This window comes from Plecotus auritus (genome assembly GCF_963455305.1).
Source record: "Plecotus auritus genome assembly, chromosome: 1".
NCBI lineage: Eukaryota > Metazoa > Chordata > Mammalia > Chiroptera > Vespertilionidae > Plecotus > Plecotus auritus.
The window spans coordinates 232,229,551-232,254,578 of NC_137770.1; the positions used below are offsets into that span (position 1 = coordinate 232,229,551).

Consider the following 25,028-nt stretch of genomic DNA (forward strand, 5'->3'; position numbering starts at 1 on the left):
TTCACTTATAATAAAGACCAACATCAGCTTGAGCCTTGCATGATTTCAGTTCTGGAGGGAATGTCCAGTACCTATTGCTGCTCTCGCAGCTGCTCTTCCCTAGAAGTAAACCTCATTAAACCAACCGGCAGAAAAGCAAATATGGTTTTGATATTTCATTCCCTTCCTTGAATCCTTAGGTGTCCTCCAAAGTAACAGAATCTGGCAACAGGCCTCAGCAGTGTCATCTTCTAATTGCAGGATGAAAGGTTGAGAAGTTTGAACAGATTATGCCATAATTTTGATTTTCTCCCCTACCCCAGGAAATAAAGAATACAATACTGGCAGGTGGACATAACTGTATTTGACCTCCCCTAGTACAAAACATTAAGTGAGAAATAAAGTGGAGAGAGATCTAGAAAATCTCTGGGGAAAGAAACATTGTTAAAAACACCAAAGCACATTTGAATTTCTACTTAAAAGCGTTATCTTTTTCAAGTCTTCTTCCCACATCCTACCCCACCCCTGGTTCTGAGTGAAGAGCAATTTATAAGATAAAATAATACATTATCTAGAGATAAATTTACAAACTGACATAAGAGAATTGTCCCAGAGGCTGCATTACCTCTTCAAGTTTATTACAGCATCTTTAGTTCTTATTGCATATGTTGTCGCATGCTTTTTACAGGTCAGGATTGTATCTATAGTACGCTCAAGTCGCCAGAAGTTCAGTCCATTGCTTCTCTCTTGAAAATCAGCAGCATGCAGTGCAATATTTGGTGTGCTGAGTTATTTTTTCATAAAGCAAAAAATGACTTAGGTTTGTTTAACTGAGGAGGGAACATGATCTTTATTGGCTTATATACGAAGTGGATTTTGGTTTTATGCAGTTTGCATAGTTCATGATTAGCTTCTAATGAAAAACTTTGCGTTGTCAGTGACCTTGAAGAAGATCAGGTGACAGTAGCAAACAAAAAAATCTGAAGAAGAGGCATAACTTTTAAAGTAGAAAGGTCAGCAAGAACTGCCTGAAACAAACAAAAAAAAGAATTATTAATGTCAGTATTCTCATCAGCAAAGTGAAGCCTATGAAATAAGAGGCAACAGAAATGCTATCACAATGTGATGCTGGCATCGACGCACACTCTAAATTCTTCAGATGTGTCCTAACCTCTGTAATAAAGCTACAATGGTCCTTCTCTTCTCTGTGTATCTTAATGTTAGAACATGTGCAAAATGCTAGCATGGACTTTAGCCTTGAGCCTTCTTCAAATATACAAGGTAGCATGAGTTTATAAGAGGTCTAACATTTCAACTTGCTTCTATAAATAAACGTACATTAGGAATCCTCATTCTGTGGTAGTAGTATAAGGAGTAACTGACTTCAGGAAATCATTTTGAGATGGGACTAATGTTTATTCAGTTGCAAGACGCATAAACATCCTCTTCCCTTTAAACAAAGAATGTAGGCGGCTATTTTAAGGATAAAATGTATGATTCTATGAGAGATAACAAATAGAGTAATATGGTAAGCCACTGTTTAATTTAACCATGTTTCAGGTATACTACTGAAAAGGAACCAGCTTTAAGTAATTAACTCACAATTAAAAACAACCAAGAAAGCCCATTTATCATTAGTATATCGTCCAAACACATGCCCTTTAACTCTCTCAGCTAGTTTTTCTTTGTTTCATGAGCTTCACACATGGATGTAAACACTAATAAGAAAACACAACGTAAGACCCAATAGTTTCTATTTAAAATTACTAGGCACATTGTTTCCCATAATGATTAGAATGGCTTTCTACAATAATCTTGTTTATGACTCTCCCACAAGATTATTTCCAAGTCATTAAGGAATTCTGAATACCTAATACGACTTAGCTCAGAACTTACAGGTTTTACCCACATTAAAAACGTAGGCTATGAGTAAAGTGTGTCTCAGGCATCTGAGACTCAAGTGCCCGAGGCTGGCAGGCCCTCAGGAGCTATTTCCATCCCTTCGGAGTGAAACTTATCCTTACTTCAGCTGCAGCCAGTGATGTCACCTCCATCAGGTTGACTGCTCGGAAGGCAAACACGGCAGCTGCCAGGACTGGAAGAGAATGCACACAATTTCAACTGCTGGCCACTCATCAGCCCCACAAGTGTACTGCTGTGCCCACAACCCCGCACGAGAGCTCACAACGGGTGCTTTACACGAGCACACGCCCGCACTGAGCGAAGGTCCTGCGACGAATCTCCAGAGATTGCCTCTGGAGAACAGTGCCTGGTGGCTGATAAACTGTATCTCACAGTTTTGGGGAAAAGAAAAATTCAAAGGCCCTGAAAAGCCATTTTATAAATTGCTTCCTTCATACTTACAACTTAAATTATAACAGTTTTTAAATGGCATGAAGCTCTAATGACTGTCTTTAAATTAAGGTTTATTTCCATGCAGGTGTTTCTTACTAATGCAATAGAGAGGCTTCTAAAAAGTTATAAGATGACTGGATTTTTTAATATATCACATCGTGTTTCCTATGTATTGAGGTGGCATCATGATAAAAATGTGGCAATAACACCTTTTCTTAAAAGTATCTTCGCAATATCTTGTTGTATTCATATTGTTATACCAAGCGTTGCTCTTTCTTAGAGGGTCACAAATGGACTTGCCTGTGGGGAGGGCTGCTGGGAGGCTGAGCCTGCATTTGGCTACAGGGAAAAGCTGAAACTGAAAAAACCATTATAAACATCTTGAAGATTAATGTTCTACTTTGAATAGAAAACAACCTTTGGGTTTTTGTTTTCATTAAGCATAAGCATATGAAAAACGAGCAATGCTAACATGCACCACTTCTTATGTAATCTCCCCTAGAAGGCCACGTGGGAGAATGAGTCATCGTGAACAACGGAAGGGCCCGTGGAAGAGGAAGGCAACCCGATAAGGAGACAGTACTCCCTGGAGATGATTCTTGACTTGTCCCTCTCCCTTGTTTATTCCATCACCTGAGGTGGTAATGCATTCACTGCCCAATAAGAACTGAAGTTTAGGAAATGAAATCTACAAAATTATTGGAAGACTGGTTCCTAAGTACAGTGCATAGCTAGAACACACACACACACACACACACACACACACACACACACGCACACACAGATTTTTCTATGGGAATAATGAAAATAGCAATTAATTATTACACCATCTCTATGAGTAAAATACTACTATCGCCCCATTTTACTAATGCAGAAACTGAGGCACAGTAAGCTTGGGTGACATGTTTAAATCACACAGATATAAAACAGTAGACTGAATATAACTGGGCTCTGGCCGGTGCATCTAATCACCATGTGATGACATTATTGACATGAATGTTAGCAGTAACGATTTATTCCTGACGTGGAAATCTGTGTGCTTCCTAAGACTGTCTTCTCTGCTATCCCTCAGGGTAACTTCTAGAGATAGCATGAAGGGTGATGCCAGGTGGCCCTGGTAGAAGGGGAAGTCAGGGTGCAGTCCCCTAATTTCCCCAGTGACAGGGAAGCACAGGCATTTTTCTAGAGGAGGACAGGTTTTTGACAGCTTTGCAAAAAAGCATGAACATTAGCCAGAGAGAAAAATCCTGGGGGGCAAATGGTAGTGGTAAACAAAATTTAAGAAGTTAAGTCAGCTGGCATTATTTAACGTGTAGCAAGGCTCACAAGAGATCTGCGACACAGAATTTTCCCTTTAGTTGAAAAAGAGAAAACTTGAGTACTTTAAAGTCACTGAGCTTCTGTGTTTACAAGAATATCAAAGAAATCCATGCATGTGGACCAGCAACGTCTACATGGTTTCCCAGTACCTGGAACCATGTTTGACCAGGTAGACATTTAGAAGCGAAGGCGTGTGAGCACGCCTTCCCCTTCTGTGCATAATTCAACAGTCAGTGAGAAACTGGCAGGAGGGTCAGATCTGCTGTACAGGAAAGAGTTTGCATGGCGGGAAATTGTTTTTCCAAATGTAGAGGAGGGAAGAAAGAGCAGGTCACTACGTGACCTCAGCACCCAGAATGCTCATGTGCTCATAACCTTTATTTATCTTGGTGTCGCATCACAGAAGTTCCTCTCTGCCTGCTCTTGTTTGCTCTGCCCAGCCCTTCCACAGAACGGCTTTGTTTGCCCGGGAGAAAAGGTCTATACTTTAGGGTGTTTTCCACTGAAATCATGTTTCATCTGATATATAGAAATGCTAATATTTACTTTGGTCTTTCAAACTATTCTCATTACTTTAATTTTAAGCAATTCTATCATGAACATTAAGGCACCTTTGCTTTAAATTGTTCTACAAAGGCTCTAATTAATTCACAAATAAAGCCAGTAATATTTACTAAAATATTTCTAAGGACTATATTTAATAACTCATTTGAGCAAAAAAGATGGACCCCAAATATTCAGAACAAAAAAGTAACAAAATACTTCAAATAATCAAACTAATTTGTATCCATCTACCTGAAATTATCTGCCCTGTGGCTCTTCGTTGGCATTCCATGGTGTGAGCACCCCTCAGTCTGGTGCCGTTCTACATGGTCTATAACTCTTCCCTGCTGGTTTGTAAAAACCACGGGGAAAGAGTAGATGCCTGCAACAGTGTGGACTGAATTTCTACCTATTCATCATTAACTTTTATTTCAGGTACTACGTTCATAGCATGTGCCTGCTTAGAGCAAATGCAGTATTCAATATTAATTTATTCCTCTTTTACTTCAGCTTGCTGAAGGGCGAAAGAGAACATTTAAATTGGAAGAGACCTTGAAGGCCTTCTAAGTCAGCATTTCTTTCATAGTAGAAATTTCAACCCTTCAGGTGACAATTAAAAAGTCTATTCTACTTTCGGAAAGTCCTAGTTATTAGAAAGTACTTTCTTATACTGAACCCTTTTCATTAACACACTCTAGTATCTTTTTGAAATGATACAAAAAGCTCTAATACAATACTTTCAAAACTTAGGACCCACCCTGAGGAGAGTTATTTGGTGGAAAGACTAAAATCCTGTTGCCTGAGAAATGGGAACAGAAAACAAGTCCATTTAGCTGGGAAAATAGAAGACTTTGGGGAAAGGAGGGGTTTCTGAGAGTAGAAAAACCATGCTGATGACTCTGGTTTACCCGGCGTACATTTCAGCAAGTCCTATTATCCAGAAATGAAATGGGTGACCTGGTAAGACAGGGACTACCCTGCACCAAAGTGTTCAGGGGGTGAGGACTGCCGGAGAAAAACGTGTGAAAGAAGTGATACCTGAGGACTTCTAAAACCCTTCTATCTCTAGTTTATATAATTCACTTCATTCAGCCAAAAGAGACGAGGTCAGACCATTCTTTCCTACGCATATTTAGATGGGGTTTAAAAACCATTGAGATAGAAAACATCAGTAAGTGATATCTCAGTAAGTGAGTACACCAGGGGTGATATTTATCTTTGTGACATTTTATTATTACTCTAATTTTCCTTTTCAAAATGCCACCCAATTACTCTAGACCTCTCAGCAGTCAATACTATGTTAATATGGTCCCTAGAGAACCTTCGACAAGGAAAACATCTTCACTTAAGCATTATTTCCACAGTATCCCAGAAAGGTGTCATACTATACTAGCGATATAAGGTAAGGAAACAAAGGCTTACACAGATTAAATAGTTTATTCAATATCACACAACTGGAGAAGGTCGGACCCCGTACTCTGCCTACTTTTCCGCTTTCCATCCATTGTTGTAAAAACCTTGTAATATTTATTTGAATTTTCTGATAATATCAATGATAAAAATAACTGAGTCTACTTTGTACAAGAGAAGCAAAATAATATAATCAGTAAGAATCTGTGCTCTCTGTGTTATACAGTTGCCTTGTGTAATATCTGTTGTAAAAACTGCTGAATTATTAAATGAGAGGGGAGTCTGACTTCCTGAAAAAAACAACAACACATAAAATATTTTTGTTTAAGAGAATACCTAAAAGGAAATTCAGCCACCAGGGCAGGAGTCAGAGACCACTAGCAAAAAGGAAAAGGTTTTGAATTCAGTGTAAGTTGAAGTAGAGAAGCGCGGGGAGGCTCAGCGTCAGTTAGGATTTCAGGCAGCAGTTGAGCTGGGGCACAGAACAAACACGAAGACGGTCAGAGGAACCCGGGGTGGAGTGTGTACCTACACTCTGTTGCACAGGCCTCCCAGGTGCTGAGACGGAAAGCCCTGGTCGGACTGAAAGTGGTGGAGGGGGAGAAACGAACTTCCCTGGGAGCCAAAAAGAAAGACTGGGGATAGACTGGTGTTGGGCAGTTACCCAGAAGTATCTAGATCACAGAACCTCAGCACTTGCCTTCCAAGGCAGATACGTGTTCATGAATTAACAATGACAGATAAGTGTAGACTTAAACTCCAATTACAGATGGTGAATGTTAGAGAGGAAAAGGGCTTCACTATAGAAACAGCATGTGTCTTACAAATAAGCACTTACTCTTACCAGCAAGAATTTCTAGAGAGTTGTATCCTAGGATTCTGTCCCACAAAAGCAAGAGCTGATCTGTAGCTAAGTATCCAGAGAAAGCTCGAACCATCCATTTAAATGATATGCGAAGTCTGTAAGCAAAGAAAAAGAATAAACTTTACCAATGTTTTTTTCTCTTTCTTTTGAAAAGGCACCGTCTTACCAAAGGTTGGAAGAGCCCAGCCAATTCTGTTGTTAAATGAATCTTAGAAATCACCTGAGCACTTACAACACCATGCGTCTTCAAATGATTGGTCTCAAAGTATTGAGAGGAAGAATTATATCTGCTGACCCTCCTTTATGCTACAGTCCAGCCTTTCGAAGACTCACTTCTACCTTCTATTTCTCAGCGTATATACTAATAAGCTATCAGTGAATTGATCTTGTAGTCTTGACAGTTTCAGGCAAGCCATGATCATTGGAATTTTTTTTTCAAAATACTTGAACGAGTGCTTGATAGCTGCATAATTTTCCTACTCAATAAATTATATTCCTCCATCTCAGTCAAATGGCTACATAGGATGAATAAAAGGAATTTTTGAAGACAAAGAAAAATAGTTTTAAAGTTTTAAGGGAACTAAGAAATAGATTTCTAATTTCAAACCCTTCATTTTAAAGAGGAGGGGTTATCATAACTCTGAAAGATCGACCAGAAAATGCAACTAAATTCCACCTCCCCCCCACCCCCCCAAAAAAAACCCTAAGAGGTATGAGAGCCCACTATTTATAAGCAGGTTATGTTACAACAACAATTTATCTCTGGAATCAGGAAATGAACTATTTGGCCTGATTCCTTCTGTACTATCCATTACTATCTAAACATAATTTTTCTGTCCCTGAGAGATGCTAGACAAACTCTTTGATGGAACTGTTATACTATTATGTAGGTAAATATCTGTGCTATTTTCTTAAAGCAGGAGGAAGGGGCCCAGATATTGTCTTTGTTGGTGTCATATTAACTCTAGTAAGACTGAAAAAAGACCCAAAGTTTCAGAAATTTCTCAATATGAAAGAGAAAACTATTGTTCTAATAGAACAAAATACAAAGTACAAAATAATATTGACAAATTAGGTGTTTTGGTTGGTTTTAAAATATTTTTTTAGAGATGTCAAAGAAACTTTTGGCCACTGAATATTTAAAAATTTTAAATTCATTTGATTTTTAAGTCTAAATTATTAACTTCAACTAATCTCATTTTACTGGATCTCTCATAGCATCTTATTAGAACAATAGTACCATATTGTGTTCTTCCCTCCCCCTGGCCGGCCCTGCCCCCGATGGGGGGGGTGAGGCTGGCCAGCCAACCACTCTCAGCCCCTCTCCGCAGCCAGCCAGACCCCACCTGTGCATGAATTGGTGCACCAGGCCTCTAGTCTATATAATAAAAGCCTAAGCGACCATTACGGTGGAACTACCAGAATGACTGGTCGCTATGATGCGCCCTGACCCCCAGGGGGCAGATGCTCAATGCAGGAGCTGCCCCCTGGTGGTCAGTGTTCTCCCACAGGGGGAGCACCGCGCAGCCAGAAGCCAGGCTCACGGCTGGCAAGCGCAGCGGTGGTGGTGGGAGCCTCTCCTGCCTTTGCGGCAGTGCTAAGGAGCAGTGAGCCAAGCGGTAAGGAGCGAGGGGTCCCGGACTGTAAGAGGGATGTCTGACTGCAAGAGGGCACAGGCCAGGCTGAGGGACACCCCCCTTCCAGTGCATGAACTTCGTGCATTGGGCCTCTAGTCAATAATAAAAAGATGATAGATTTTTACAAATATTTTGAAATTAAACAACACACTCTATATAACCCATAGTCAAAGAGAAAGTCACAAGAGAAATTAAGAAATATTTTGAATTTAATGACAATGAAAGCACAATATATCAAAATTTGTTGGATAGAGGTAAAGCAGTCCTTCGAGGGCAATTGATAACATTATTAGAAAAGAAGAAAGCTCTCAAACCATTGATCTAACTTTCACCTTAAACAAGTAGCAAGGCAAGAGGAAAATAAATCTAAAGCAGGGGTCCTCAAACTTTTTAAACAGGGGGCCAGTTCACTGTCCCTCAGACCATTGGAGGGCTGGACTATAGTTTAAAAAAAAAAAACTATGAACAAATTCTTATGCGCTCTGCAGGCCTGGGACGAGTCGGCTGCTAAGCAGGACAGGCAGCGGCACCCGGTGGGCCGGATAAATGTCCTCGGCGGGCTGCATGTGGCCCGCGGGCCGTAGTTTGAGGACCCCTGAAAAGCAACCATAAGGAAGAAAATAATAAGTGTAAGAGCTTATGCTATGATATTTAACGCAGAAAAACAATAGACAAAATCAATAAAACCCAAAACTGGCTCTTTCAAAAAATAATAAAATTAATAAACCTATAGTCAGAACAAAAAAGAGAGAGAAGATACAAATATCAATCTCAGGATTGGGAGAGCTGAAGTCACTCTGAGTCTATAGATATCAAAAGGCTAATTGGGAATAATTAGGGACTATTAAAAGTAACTTTATGTCCATAAATAAGATAACAGATAAAATGAACAAAGTACCAAAGCTTAATCAAGAAGAAATAGGTAAACTTGAATAGTTCTATATCTATTAACGAAATTAAATATTGAATTAAAAACCTTCCAACACTATCAGTTTTAATTCATGAAAGCCTTTGAAAAATTTATTTCTAGCTTGACAATTGAATTTTTATACTTTTTCCTGCATAAGAATTTTAATGTTTATCATGTCATTAAAATAAATTTACTTTTAATGACTAAAGTGTATAAATAGGCTACAAAAATATCAAATATCAGAATTTTAGTTTCTAGCAATCAACTGTCTTCATTCTAGTAAAGTCTAGTTATATTCAATATACAATATTTCTACCACATTTTTGTCTTATAATCTTCATCATTAACAAATTCCTGTTTTTTAATGGCTACCAAGGAAATAATATCGACTTAGTATTATCAATGTATGATATGAGATGTTGTTTTTATAAATGGCAGTTCTAAGATCTAAGAAGTCTGAAATTCAATGGTGTTTTAGAGAAAAAAAATAGAGAGACAAAGAAAGAGATCTATATATCATCTATCTATATATTAGCTATCTAATCATTCAATCTTGAAACAACTGCATGAGATAGAAATTCTCTTGATTTAAAAAATGAGGAATTTAAACTATCCTGATTTAAAGAAAGAAATTGAGACTTAGATAATTTAAATAACTTTACCAGGATTATACAATTTAGCAGAGCTAGAATTTGAATCTGGGTCTGTCTCTTAAATCCACCCACTCATCCATCCATCTGCTGTGGATTTAAGTGTGGAGAATATAAACACTAAACTGTTCCATTTCTCATTAACTCCTTTTGTGGCCTCAAAGAGTTAATGCTCCTTTCAAATATGCCCTCCTGAATAGAAGGAAATTGTTGCACAGAGAATATAGTAACAAAACACTGTAAAGTCATTTAGAAATTTCTGTTGCCTTATATACATTGTTATTTTAAAAAAGAGAGAAGAGAACCAATGGAATTTAAGTCCAGAGGTATCCTGCATATTCTGATAACTCATATTGAGAAATATGAACAAATATTCAAACTTTTGGAAGGAAAAATCACAGTGTACGACCATTGATAGGTAACTGATTTAGTTTCCTTTAACAAGAGCGAATTTTAAACTTACATAGCTCTCATAAAGTGCTCTCTGATCAATTTAGCCTAAACTGACTTAATTTTAGTATTATCACATTTCTCAGGTAGTAGTTGTTCCCACAAACTTTTGCTTCAGTTTTGGCCAACACCTTTCATTATGAATAGAAATTTGTTCATTTTAGTGATAATTATACTGGGCACAAAAATCCTAGCAAATAATCCTTCCAAGAATTTTTGGTACAATGCAGACTTACAATTTACTACTTGATAACTGCTTTATAGGGACAATTGTTAGTTTAATTTCTCTGAAAAATTACTGCATCTTTGCAAGTGATTTACAATGATGAAAAAGAACCTTCCAATGTCAAACAATCTATTCTTCAATTAGGAGAGGAAAATACTCACGGTTGAGCCCCAATTTCTCGTAGATGATAAAAGAGTTGGGGGAGATAAGTTTGAAGAAGAGTCTCAAATAGCAAACAGAGTGACACAATACCCTGCAAACAATAATAAGTCACAAGAGGAATACATATTTTAGTATTTAAAAATTAACTCTGCTGATAAATTATTCAAATGAAAAGGAGAAAACCAGTATCAACATAAATATTTTGTCAACATATTTTTATATTGTTTTAGAGTCAAAAACAGGACATACACTAATGATTTCCAACATTGTATTTAAAGATTTTATTTCTCTTTATGGAAACCTACTCTTACAGATATGCAATGGAGCCTCCTTTTAACACAATAGGCTCCCCACATAACTTGGTATGTAATATTCAGAGAGTCCAAAGAAAACATCGTTTTATAGGAAAGCTGCTACTTTGTAAGCCATGCATTATCACTTAGGCCCAGCAAATTAGTTTTTTCTGGAAGCATGCCAGTTTCCAGGTATTTCTCTGGTGCCACAGCCACACCCTTTACTTTCTCCCCCCACATATCGCTTCTCTGCCAGCTGCCTCACCCATCAGGGAAAGAATTTCCTGATTTTTTCCACTTTCTTTGAAATCCATCCACAGGGAAAGACTGACTGCTGACTGCTTGAGATTTGCACCAGAAAGTTATCAAACAAGATTTTTTATTATTTCATACAAAGATTATTTTTTTACTGAAGTCTACTTTCCTAAAAGGGCATTATTTGTAGAGTACAGGAAGTAACCAATTTAAGCAGATGTTTTGCAAGTGCATTTTTTACTTGACAACTCTGAATAAAGTCTTTCTTGCAGCTCAGCATTCCTCAGGGTTGATTTTGGTAAGGAAGTTTTAATCCTCTTTTTGAATTTCTGAAGAAAACGAGCTGTAATGGTTCCAAATAGTTCAGTCTAGCTGCAAGCCAGAAAAGGAGCCGGCCACTTCTAAGTCTTTATTCCACAGAATAAAGAAAGGGCAGAGGCAGGACTGGCCCAATCAATGAGCTGAAAAAGGACACCTCAGGGTCCGTATGGAGACAGAGGAATACCCAGACGGCTCAGTGTTGAGCCTCGGAGCTCTGCACGGGAAAACTCATGGGTGTGTACTGAGCAGCCAGGTCAAAACTCTGAAGCATAAACAGGATAGAATGTGAGTGTAAGAAATCTGATGCTAAGAATGAAGCATTAGAAAAGAGAATTCTTAATATATTTCTGAGGATTCTAGATTAAGCATTCATGTAAGATAAGCACTAAATCAAGGTGTCTCAGAGAGAAGAAACCAGGATAACTGGTGGTGCCTCCTTTGTGCCATGGTGACACCCTGGTTTCTGTTATTTGCCAGCTTTCACTAGCGATGCTGAGAGCAAACTGGAGGTGGAGGAAGGGGAATCGGAATACACAGTTTGCTGGGGGAATGAAGGACAACCATTTAGTTTAGCAGCAGTGACAGTGCCTCTTTGGGGAAATTTGGTAGCCCCGACACATTCCAATTTAATGTTTCTTCCAGAGAGTAAGTCAAGTTGCTCAAAACAGGCCCAGAGGTGGAAAAAGTGTACCTGCAATAAAATAAGCACTGCTTTTACTCAGGCTCACAGCAGGGAGAAGATACAACAAAGGACCGGCCAAAATAAAACAGACAAAAATGCTCAATGCCCAATCTGCTTCTCCTTGACTTTCATACTGAGGCCAAAGGAGCTCCCTATTGAATAAATACAAGAAAAATATCTAGTATGATAACTGAGAATTAGCCAAACATGAACCTGAAAAATAAGTGACAAATACATTTTTGATTTTCATTAACAACAAAGAAGAGGTGATGATGATAATCCTAACAATGAAAACAGCAGCATTTCCTGGACACCTGCCATGAGCCAGTGCCACCGGGTGCTCTGCAGGCTTTGCCGCAGCTCTGCAGGCCTCAGGAACACAATGTTAACCTCACTCCGTAGGTGAGGAAATCAGTCCTCAAGGAAGGTGGGCATTTTTGCCAAAGAGGATAATACAGACATTTCTATGTTTTTCTTGTAACATATAAAAGATCACTTAAATGCAATTGATAAAGGACTTTTCCCCTTTTAATTATTACCAAAATATTTAAATATCAGTTTCTTCTTCTCTTTTGTTTATTTGATAGAACCTTGTTGGCGACATCAGAAGTGAAAATTTGTTGCTTTATATTTTAATTGAGTAAGAGACTTTTTTTGGGGATGAAAAACAGATTAGAGTCTGATTTGATCCAGTTTTTTATGAACTTACAGAAGGATGAGAAGAGATGGAATGAAGTCTGAAGAAAAAACGCACATACATCTCACGGAATATCTGATACAATTTGGAAGGTTCATTGTATAGAAAACAAAGTGGTGCAACTGAAAGAATAAAAAAAAATCATTGGTAATACTGCAGAACTATTAAAATTTAAAAGATAAATTTATGAAAATTAAAGAGTAAGTCCATCTCTTATAGTAATATTCATTCATAGACAAGTTTAAACTAGAGGAAAGTTTTAATCAAATTTTAAAAGACATAAATATTATAATTTGAAAGAAAGACAGTAACTAAAACTGAAGTGGTAAGGGACTAACTAGAGTTCCTGGGGGGATGAATTATGATTATTCTAGTCTACTGGTTCTAACTAAATAAGTGGTTACGGCTCAAGTATTTGTGAATGCTTAACATATTTTTCTAAAGTAGTATACTTAACCTCTATAGCATCATCTATTTCCTTAGCAAACATTTTCTCCCTGTGTGTATAAACCTTAGACTATTTCAATGACTAGAAATGTGAACAACCAGGAGTTGATGCATTTTGTGCTCTGAGAATTGTTAGAAGATTTAAACTTTCTGACATCATTAATTGTCCTCCAAATCATTCAAGTACCCCTTTTAAAAACGATTTGCTTGAAAAATTCTTGCAGGTGAAATTATTAAAACAGGACAAAAGGGCTAGCATTTTTTATTATTAGAGGTAAAATTTATGTCCTTAACCTTTGTAGGTTTTCTATTTTAAGTTCCTCTTATAAAAGAGATAAAGCAGAGCACCCTATAATCCACAATTTCCCCGGCCTACTGGTGTGCACAGCAACATTACATTACAGCATCAGTCACCCCGGCCGACACCACCAAGGAGAGCATAAGGCAAAGGTCCTAGGCCCTACCCTTGACTCCTTTTCACTGGAGGCTAGTTTTCAACGTTTTGTATTACATCACTCACCGTGGTTATCTGATGTAGGACACGGAGGGCCTTTTTACAAAGAAAAGTATTAATTTACTGCTGATTCTTTTTACAAAAGTAAAGCATTAATGTGTATCTGTTTGGCCTAAAGGTTGGGGGCAGCAATAGTGGGGACAACAATCTTCTGTCACCATATATTTGGCCCCCTTTATCCTTTACTATCTTCCTTCCCTCCTAACCACCATACTGTTGTCTGTGTCTATGAGTCTCAGTTTGTTTTAATTCTAATTTGTCAAGCTCACCATCCAAGCAATTATGACGACATTGTTTTTTTCATTGGACATATAAACAAATACAAAACTCAATGTTTAAAAATGTTCACAATCACTTAAGTGTGTGGTGATGTGCTATAAAGTGTGATCTTCATGTTTAATTTTCTAAAGTGTAATAAAACAGTGAATATTTTCAAATTCAACTTACCATACATTGAAAATCCATGAAAAGGGATTACACCTAAAAAAAAAAAAAAGTATTTCTTTTCAATTAGTATGCCCACTGAATTATTAGGTAAACTTTAAAGGATTAAAACTGAAAATAGAAAGTTTTCCTATTTTTTGTTTCTACTTTGTTCATTTATGTCAGAAAGACATAGTGATGGTAACTAACAAAAATAAATGCTTTTTAATATCTTTAATATAGCAAACTAGAGGTTTGCAATATATATCCAGTTAATTGTCTATTGGTAATGTTGAAAAATTAAAACTTTGAATATATACTACAAAAACAGGGCAAAACTAGAAGGCAGTTCTCAGAACTAAGGTAAAGAACTAATTATATGGCCGAAACCGGTTTGGCTCAGTGGATAGAGCGTCGGCCTGCGGACTGAAGGGTCCCGGGTTCGATTCCGGTCAAGGGCATGTACCTTGGTTGCGGGCACATCCCCAGTGGGAGGTGTGCAGGAGGCAGCTGATCGATGTTTCTCTCCCATCGATGTTTCTAGCTCTCTATCCCTCTCCCTTCCTCTCTGTAAAATATCAATAAAATATATTTAAAAAAAAAAAGAACTAATTATATGGTCTCAGAAAATGAATAGATTATGTCCTTCCTGAAACAAATTTATCCTGTAAATTTGAATACAATCTGTTAAAAGGAAAGGGAGCATTCCAAGGTACCCTTGTAGAGATACATTCCTCTGTAAACTTATCAAAAATTTTTTCATAGAATGTGGTTTAGAAAAAGTATTGGCAGGAATATGGTACAAATTCAGTGTAATCTTTGGCAAGAATTACACACAAGTAAATGACACATCCACTTTAGAGAAATACTCAAAGCCTAACTTAGTGTGCTAAAAATCTTGCCACATTGTAAGTGAAAAATCAGAATTTGTACAACCTAGCTTCAAAACAGAAGTTCTGCAATATACATACCAGTGAATATCTATCACTGTGCCAATCAGGCTGCAAACACATTACAGGAGAAAGCTGAGAAGTTTACTGTTTTTGAAAAATAGTATAGAAATGCTTTAATCATCGACATGCTCAGAGGCAGGGCCTTCCAAGGTCATCTAGAGTGAGTTATAACACATTCTTGTTCAGTCTCCATTTAAAGCACGTCCAGCAGCAGGGCATGCATTAGTTCCCAATGCAGCTGGTTGCAAATGTTGAACAGGTTGAACTTGGGGGAGTTATTTCTCATGCTGAGTTGAGCTCTGGCTCCGTGGAAGCCTCACTTATTATTCCCTGGTCTGACCACAGAGGTCACACAGAACAAGTCTAACTTGTCCTCACATAGTGGTCCTGAAGAGTTTCCTTACTCTATTTCCCCTGGACCAGCTGCAGCTCACCACAGTCCTTACAGTGAGGTGACTGAAACCGCCAAGCATTTTCCCTCCCTGTGCACCACACAGCTAAGACACTGCACAGCTGTTTCTGACCTAAGTAAAGGATTATATTCTCACCTCTTTCACATTTGTTCTTCGGTGAGCCATCCCAGTTTGGGACAATCCTGTATTCCCTACTCTTCCTGGTCCCACCGTACTGAAGTATTCTAAGTATACCATCTAAGTCCTCATCTAAAAGTCTGAACAAGGCAGAGTGATAGGACTTGTCACTAGAGATGCCCTCCATGCTGATAGTAATTCATTAATTAGCACCTTATTGTGGTAAGTTAAGAGAATAGACTGAGTGTCAGACAGATTCGATTGGGTTCATCTAGCTCTATCATTTAACAACTTTATGCTTTATGCCTTTTGGGTGAGATTCTTAACTTCTCTAAGCTTCAGTTTCCTCATCTGTCAATCAGAGATAATGCTAGAGCCTCATGATATGATTAAATGAGATATGGCTGTATCTTAGCCATCCTATATAATAAAAGGCTAATATGCAAATAGACTGAATGGTGGAACAACCGAACAACTGATCGCTATGATGTGCGCTGATCACCTGGGGGCATGCATGGAATATGGCGGGCATTGGCTGTGGCAGGATGGTGAAGCACGTGAATGGGGGCACCAGACCGAGGCAGGGCACTGGTCGCTGTCATCGGGGCAAGCCTCTGGTGGTTACTGAAAATTCTTAGCTCCCGCGCGCCGCGGTCCCACCTGGCACTCCCACCTACTGCTGGCGCCGGCCCTGCTCACACCTGCTGCCAGCACCAGAGCTGCCGCTCACATCCACCGCCAGTGCCAGCCCCGCTTGCACTTGCAGCCAGCGCTGGAGCCGTTACTCACACCCACTGCCGGTGTCCAGTGCCAGTCCCAATTGCTCGGCATCATCAGCAGTGCGAACAGTGGCTGCCGGTCCTAATCGCCCCTGAGGGCTTCTCCACCTTCCCCTGCTCCTGAGGGGCGATCAGGCAGCAGCTGCTGCTCATACCTGCTGCTCGCACCCGCTGATGGTGCTGGCCCAAATCACTCTGTGCCCTCAGCGGGTGCAAGCAGGGCTGGTGTCATCAGCGCATGGGAGCAGAAGCGGAGCAGCGGTATCGGGACTGCCAGCAGACAGGGAGCTGTGGCAGGAGGGGCCGGGCGGGGTGTGGAGGATGGGCCGAGACCCACCTGTGCCTACCGCAGCCTCGCAGCCCACAGTTCCTTTCAAGGTGCATGAATTCGTGCACTGGGCCCCTAGTTAATAATCATCATAGGCCCTTAATAAAAGTTAACATTGATATGATCACTCATAAATAAGCTCATATTCCTTTGTTGTTTCTAGAAGTAATTCTATCACAGAATATGAGGAAAATCCAATATTATTGGGAACAAGCATGCCACCAACCACCTTTGGATTTTTACAGCATCACAAGCTGTGATTCTCAGGGTGTCCTTCCCCCACTCCCCTCAGTCTTCCAGAACACACCACGTTCGTGTTGTCCATCTGTGGCTGAATCCTGTGCTGCTTATCATTGTTCTTGTTCATCTCTATCTGAGTAGCCATCCTGTTCTTTTAACCTCTCCTGCTCTTCACACCCAATGCCAGAGCTTGCTTTGGTCCTCAGAGGAGGGGGTGCGAGGGGGATGCCGTGAGCCCCCTGCTGCCTGTTCGTTACCCCGGTGTCCCTCACATGTTACAGGTTTTCTCACTTCCCTGAGGAGCTGACAGCTTCACCTGTACCCCAGGCCTGGTTCCCTGTCTTCCCCGCGGCGGGCAAGCTAGTCAGGTCTCTGGCTTGTTTCTGTGCAGCCCATGAGCTAAAAATGGCTTTTATATTTTAAGGGATTATTTTTTTAAAAAGCAACAAAGAAGAATGTGTGATGGAGACTGTTTGTGGCCAGAAAATGTAAGATATTTCCCACCTGGCCCTTTTCAGAAAGAATTGGCCAACCTTGGCTTTGGAATCCTGCCCATCCATTCTCCCCTCCTCCCCTCATGTGCAACACTCAGCAAATATGTTTGAGCCTCTACATGTGCCGGACACGGTCCTGACAGTTAGAGCTTCCTTTTTATCAGGGACAGAAATATCATAACGAAATAGTGAGTAGATGCTGGACAGTGGTAAGTGCTATGAAGGGAAATCACGGAGGGAAGGGGGAGGCCTCACTGACAAAAGAGCCACAGACGCCATGGGGTGAGAGCCCAGGGCGGGGTGGCCTGGAAGCCCGGGCTTCCAGTGGTGACGGACAGACTGCAGTCAGTCTGTGCAGATTAGCAGGGCTCCAGGCGGAGAGGGGGCATCTGCTCTCTCTCCCACTAATGAAGGGAGGCAGGGGTGGGTGGGTCCTAGCAAAGTACTCACAGCTCCAGTCTGTCCTATTCCACTGCAGCCTTTCAGCCAAGGACATCACACATTATTATAAATATCCTCCACTATGTCATCGTTAAACATCCATTTTCTTCCCCGGACCCCACTTTCCCATCTAACAAATCTCTAGTCTCTCTCCTTCCCATGAAGCCGAGCTTACTTTTTTGAAAATTATCTAAATTAACTTCCTTTATGTTCTCATTATCTGTCCCCATCTCTTTGTAAACTGGTTTCTAGCCCTATAACCCCAACTTCTACTGCTAAACCCAGGGATCTCCTCTGTGTGTCTTGGCCCAGAGCAACTAAGTTGCTTCTCCAATTGGAGCCGCCCCGGCACTGAGGCCCCTGGCAGATCAGGCTCCCTGCCTCCCAGAAACTCCCGCTGCTGTGTGTGTACACGTGTGTGCGTGTGTGCATGCGTGTGGCTGGTTCTCCCTTCAGGCCACTCCTTACCTGTAGCTACTTTCCTAGATACTCTGTCGTATTCGTTTTCTCTCTCCTTCCACCAGTATGTCTTCATTGACCTGCAAGTCAAACTGGGAAAGCCCAGTATCATGCGCCTCATTCTGGATTCTGTTTCTGTAAAGGACTCCTTACCCGCCTGGTCTTCAGGAAAGAAAGCTGTGAGTCATCTTTGCCTTCTTGTTCTCCCTCAGCCCGCAGCCCTAAATGTGACTGTGTTCCTTTCTGTCCCTCTAGGGCAATGGTTCTCAACCTTTCTAATGCCGAGACCCTTTAATACAGTTCCTCATGTTGTGGTGACCCCCAACCATAAAATTATTTTCGTTGCTACTTCATAACTGTAATTTTGCTACTGTTATGAATCGTAAATATCTGTGTTTTCCGATGGTCTTAGGCGACCCTGCTAGCGGTTCTCAACCTGTGGGTCGCGACTGCTGTAGAGCCTAAGACCATCGGAAAACACAGATATTTACGATTCATAACAGTAGCAAAATTACAGTTATGAAGTAGCAACGAAAATAATTTTATGGTTGGGGGTCACCACAACATGAGGAACTGTATTAAAGGGTCTCGGCATTAGAAAGGTTGAGAACCACTGCTCTAGGGGAAGAGACACTTCACTGTTCAGGATTTGGCCAGAATCCAACATCAGCAGTCTCCTCTCTCCCCCCTAAGCCACAAGCACAACTCTAATCCTACCGACTTGATTGCCACCCCTCCTTCAGCCTTGGGCTTAGGACAAGGGCTGTAGGCAATGCTCTCCTCCACCTCCAGCCCCGTGCTGGACCCACCCCTTCAAGGTTTTAAAATCAACACTCCTCTGCAGGTCTCCCTGACAATCCCTGCTCCTTACCCCTGGTCAATTCACTAATCGTACTCTTGCATCAACTCACTTGCCCTCATTGATTGAAGTGCCCCTTCTCTACGCACCTAGACAGTCGGCATGATTTTGGCTATCCCACTTTCTACCATGTACGCTGTATCAGTTCATTAACCTGTTTCCCGCTCCGGTACTACTCTTAGACCAAGGCAGGAGCAGGGAGGGGGCATGGAGTAAAGGCCCTGTTCTGGTCCACCTCTAACTGTACCCCTCAGCCAGACTCCGTGTCCCTCCTTTCAGAACACAACCCAGGTACCCAAGACTGCAATTCCCAGCCCAAAAGCCCCTGGCCAGCTTCCGGGCTCTGCATGGCCTATTTGGTGGAGCCACCCTCGGGGTGGAGAGGTGGCCAAAGGGGCTATTTGTGGAAGGTGTGAACAGAGCGTGCACCTGCAGGCTGGGAGGTCCACATGCACACGCATGAAGCCTGTCCAGGTGTGGGATGGAGCCATGCCTGGGAAGGGGTGGGGATATCACCGCTAGGGACTGCTGAGGAGCCTGAGAATCTGAATTTGAACCTGGCTTCCAGATTGCTATAAAGGAATATAGAGATGGGCAAAGTAGGTTTACAGTTATAATACAAATCAATAATACAATAATTAATAAATAATAACGCAAGAATAAACTCTTTCGTGTACTCACAACTCTACACCTACTTTTGCCCAGCCCTTTATCTGTTAAGACAAGAAAACAGAGTAGACTTTATCAGTTTATTAGTCTGACGTATAATGTTTAAATATCTAGACTTATGGTAGGTGGGCCTCTATTTGCACTCCTGCCTGAGCCCTATGAAGGTTAGGAATAGACCCGTCTTCACCTTTAACCCTTCAACCTCATTGGATAATACCAGTGAGATTGTGAGGATTAAATAAGGTCATGTATGTAATGTGCTCAGCATCACACCTGATGATGCAAAGTCTATACTTAACTAATGTTTCCTTCTCTTATCATAGTGTATTATAATCACTTTTTTTGTTTTTCTCTCTCCCAACAGAATAAACTCTCAAAGTAGATTGCTATTACTGTATACAAAACTCCTATAATCTTACTGCAAAAATGTTTTCCTTTCACTAAGTTCCTATAGAAACATCTGCAAAATCAGATCACGGTAGTCAGAGATGAAGATCTTACTATTATGATTTTCATCTTCTATAAATATTTATTAAGGGTTGGGAGATTAATGGGGTGATGAGGACACATATGTAATACCTTAATCAATAAAGAAATTTTAAAAAAAGAGTCTTCTAAGTGTAAGAACACCTTAGTTAGGACAAGGCACTTTTAATTAGAAGCTTACAGTGAATGACAGCTTACAGTGAATGAAATGCCAAGCAGCAGAAAGGGATGCATGTATTAAGACAACTCACAGCTAATCACACTTTCATTACATTTCCCCAAAGTTCTGAAATCGATAGTTGTTCTTTAAGCACTAAGGTATAAGCTATATGAGGCAATGGCCACAATTCACACTGCGTATTATCTTTACCATGCAACACGGTATCTTCTACGAGTAAGATGCTCAATATGTGTTGTTAATGATAGAAATCTGAGCAATTATAAATATAATCAAGACTTATAAATAAAATATTAAAGTATAATAATTTATGAATAAGTAATCACCATATAGAACAGGAAACTCTTAGTAGCTCAGTGTTGGCTTTGAAATGGCCAATGAAGTCACACACAGATGGAATTTGAATACCGTGTGATTCTAGGCAAACTACCAACACTCCGAGTCTCCATTTTTATTCCTGAAAATCACCGGCCAATAAGAACAACTTCATTGGGCTGTACTAAATACCAATGAGTTAATATGTTTAAAGTACACAAGTATAGTGTTTAATACACAGCAGATGCGTCAATAACTGTAGCTATTTTATGCTCTCAGATTGGAGAGCACCACATTTCAGCATCAGCTTAAATGTAAGAAAATCTTGTTCTGTGTTAGATAAGGATTCGTTTCAGCTTAATCAAGATTAACCAGGGCTTAAGACTCCAAGAAAAGGTACACAGTCCACTCTGTTGAAGAAGGACAAAGTCAAGATTCTGGCAAACAGAAGTAGGAGGCATAAGAAGCACTGAAGAATCCATTAACACTCTAGGGCACATACCACCTAGAACATGTCTTTGATCTTAGAGGCTGTCATGTTCTTGGCCAGTGTTTTAAAATACTTTCCTTTGGCTCTCATCACTTCAGTGTTTCAAGGGTTGAGTTTCACCCACCTGGCCATCGTCCGGGAGTATTACTTCTAGCAGACATTGGGATGTGAGACACCGTCTCTTATCTAGTCTAAGAGTCTGCTATGAATGATTATTTTAAGATCCTATCCTTCCCTTATCAATCTGAAGAAAGTCTTAAATATTAATTGCCCACTCCATTCAATAGGAATAATTTCACAAAGTACAAATTAAACGGGCCTTTGACAAAGCTCAGAATGTTAAACATTGTCAACAAAAATAAATCTTAAACTAGATGAGATATAAATAGTAAATATGACTCAGAGATACCCCAAATATTAACATGCTTTGCACTTTAAATATTTTCCCTTCATTTCCTCACTGTCTCTATTAATACTTAACATTTATAGTTGTACTATAACTCTCACATCTGATTCATTTTACCATCACTCCAGTTAAAAGCAAATTTTGACACTCTTTCATTTGGGATTACATAATACAGTTTATTTAATTCATTTGTTGAAATAATCATTTCCTCTGTTTATCCTCATTCCACATGAACCTACTGGTCAGGAAGAATAGGGATTAGGACAATGGATAAATTGTGTTCTAAGTATTTCCATGATCTTCCTGAATTCGAACTTCAGAATATGACTTTGTTACTTTTAGTACTTAAAATTTCCCCAAACATCAGAACATATCTGTATTTAAATATCAACGTAAAAGTCATACTTGATATAACATTTTAATTAGGTTTACAACTTATGTCTAAAGTTACACATCAAATGAATTTTAGATTATGAGATGTTTTGAATTTATTTAATTAATATAGATGACAAAGTGGATTGCTATTTATCAACTGGACACTTGCAAGCAGATTTAAAATGACCTATTTTCATGATTTCTTAAAAAAAACCTTCCCTAATCTTTATTACAAGGAGCTGCCCTGTGCACTGTAGGACTTTTAGCAGCATTGCGACATACTGGTGGCACCTTCTTCCCCCTGGTTGTGATAATGAGAAGCATCTTCAGACATTGCTGAATGTTCTCGGAGGGTTGGGAAGTGGCGGTAGAATTGCCCTTGGTTGAGAACCACTGCTCTAGAGTCTTAAAACTCCTCTACTTAATGTTCCCTGGCAATGAATGACCTTCTCTGTCTTATAGGAAACAAATGGCACAGCAGATTGGGAAGTTTGCTTCGGTCTCAGCCAGCACCATGTGTAAGTCTTGCCTTCCTGCTTCTGTTCCTGCTCCTCCATAGTCTTCTACCTTCATTCCCTCATTCATGTGCGAATGCTGCTGATCAGGGACCCCCTGCCTCGCATGACTCCAGGTGCTGGATACCTGGCTGGGCACCAGAACTATTCCGGTCCTTGTCCTCTTGGAGCTGACATTAGAGTGACAGGAGGCTCCTTTCCTCACCACCTTCCCTAAAATACCCATGCGCCCCCACTCCCTACCTATAATCAACTTCTTTCCCTTTTCTTGTTCCTGGCTCCCTGACATTATTTTCATGAGCTATTTATTTACTTGTTTACTATGTCTCCCTCATTAGAATGTAAGCTCCTTAACAGCAGGCACTTTTACTGCGGGCCACTCACCTAGAAGAGGGAGCCAGAGCAGTACATATTTATTAAATGAAAAATACAGACAAGTTATACATGTTGAACAAAGAATAAAAACAAGAAAAGCGTACAAAATTCCTGTGCAGAATCTCCCTCAGCTCAGAAATTTTGCTCAACAGCTGGTTAATGAACCTGCAGTTCCACGGAAACCTGCCCATTGACAAGGCCTCCCATGAGGTGAAGAGGTGACATTTGACACCACAGTGGCCTGTCATGTCCATGTGGGAAAGGGGGTCACAGGTGGGTGAGCGAGTGAGCAAATCTCCGCCCCCTTTGAGCGCCTGCCTGGCCAGGGATGGAGTGTCAGTGAGCTGTAGGCACACCCTTCTGTGTGGGCCACTGAGACCAGGAGAGCGAGGCCAGTTTTGGTGGTGGTGGTGGTGGTAGAAGTGTCCTTGAGATCTCAAAGTACTCCTGTCTTTGGCAGAGGTTGAGAAATGTTGGGTAATATAACAATGTTGCTGATTATCGTCTTGAGTAAAAACTAAAGGGATGACAGAACAACTGGTCTTTGCCTCTTCCTGTTCAGCCACTGTAGACTCAATGCCCAGAGAAGGGTCCTCCCTGAGTCTGGGAAGGTTCTAAAACAACCCAAGAGAAGAAAGATCCTGAAGAACTGGTTTAGGAACAGCTGTGGGGCTATCCCATTAAGCATTAAACTATTTTTATTCTGCATGAAAGTCTTTCTAGAACCTAGTATATACATACTTTACTTTTTCAATATGTTAACCACTTTCTTTTCTTCTAAAAGACACTGTAACAAACTCAGTGATGCTTTCTGAGGCAATAGGGATGGTGATTAAGAATGTTGTCAAAGAGCTTGGGTTCAGAGCCTGGCACCACCCCTCACCAGCTGGGCGAGTTAACAGTCTGTGCCTCAGCTCCTTTATCTATAAATAGGGATAATAGATAATATTAGCACCTGCCTCAGCTGGTTCTTGTAAGGATTAAATGAATTAATACATGTAATGGACTTAGCACTCTGCATGGTGTGTAGTATTGCTTGGAAAATGTTAGCTACTGCTGCTGTGACTACTATTACTGCTATTATAGCAATACTAGTCGCCCTGCACATGAATCCGTGTGCCAGTAGCTCTCTGAGGGGCCTGGCTGCTCCGCACCCACTGCCCAGAGGCTCTTCGCAGCCCAGAGGCCCATCCATGCCCCGGCCTGGCCAGAGGCCCATCCGCAGCTGGGGTGGAATGCTTGCCTCATCACCACGGCGACGAAGCAAGCATTTGGCCAGGCCGCTCATGCTGCCCCCTCTCAGCGGGCAATGGGTGTCTGTAACGGGGCTGAGGGGACTGGGCACAGCCATCTTGTGGCTATGGGTGCCGCCATCTTTGTGATGGAGTGATGATTAATTTGCATATTACCCTTTTATTAGATAGGATTTTTTTTCCTGGGTACCTTGTGCTCGTTATAAATGTCTTAACTTACTATAATATGCTACAACCCAGAGTTACCTTTTTAAAGACACAGAGTTACTGGCTCTCACATAAAACAGTCCTGGACTGACTCACTGCAATGTTCTAACATGCTGTTTTATAGTTTTCTATTTTCCTTTGTAAGGTCTCTGATTTTTCACTTCTACTATTGTCAGTCATTTCTTCTATCTCTATCAGCCTCTTTCCATGGTTCCATTTTTACAAGGGGGCATAAAAACAGTAAACCAGGTTTGTCAGACCTGTGTGTTAGTAAGAGCTAGTATGTTCTAAACTAGGTTGGCAAAGCTCTCCGATGAACAGGCGTGACCTCACTCCACAGACATCTCTTTTGGCTTTTTAGAGGTATTTTATTTCCTGATTTAGACAAATATAAAAAATAATATGAAAATTAAGTGTCTGGTGAGACAGATATAACTATGGTTGTATATACATGTTAAAGTTTAAAAGCCTCTAATTAGTTCAAATAAATGATCATTAAACTCTTACTAGAGCTAGATACTGGGGGAACAAAAATGA

General features: G+C 40.4%; 1 protein-coding gene across 8 annotated transcripts in view; it reads right to left on the bottom strand.

The window, feature by feature from the left end:
* Positions 1–322: 322 nt before the first annotated feature.
* TBC1D19 (TBC1 domain family member 19) overlaps positions 323–25,028 on the bottom strand; it is a 102,507-nt gene continuing 77,801 nt past the window's right edge. For 4 of the 8 annotated variants that reach the window (XM_080657969.1, XM_080657973.1, XM_080657974.1 and 1 more), the window contains 6 exons: positions 14,164–14,196; positions 12,768–12,877; positions 10,507–10,598; positions 6,452–6,567; positions 2,004–2,074; positions 323–1,007 (listed from right to left, as the gene is read on the bottom strand). In XM_080657969.1, coding sequence (XP_080514095.1) covers positions 933–1,007; positions 2,004–2,074; positions 6,452–6,567; positions 10,507–10,598; positions 12,768–12,877; positions 14,164–14,196 — 497 coding nt within the window. In that variant the 3' untranslated portion in view covers positions 323–932. Of the gene's footprint in view, positions 1,008–2,003; positions 2,075–6,451; positions 6,568–8,301; positions 8,705–10,506; positions 10,599–12,767; positions 12,878–13,722; positions 13,753–14,163; positions 14,197–25,028 lie in introns of those variants that run through there. The other 4 variants (XM_080657968.1, XM_080657972.1, XM_080657970.1 and 1 more) reach the window with 3 other exon arrangements.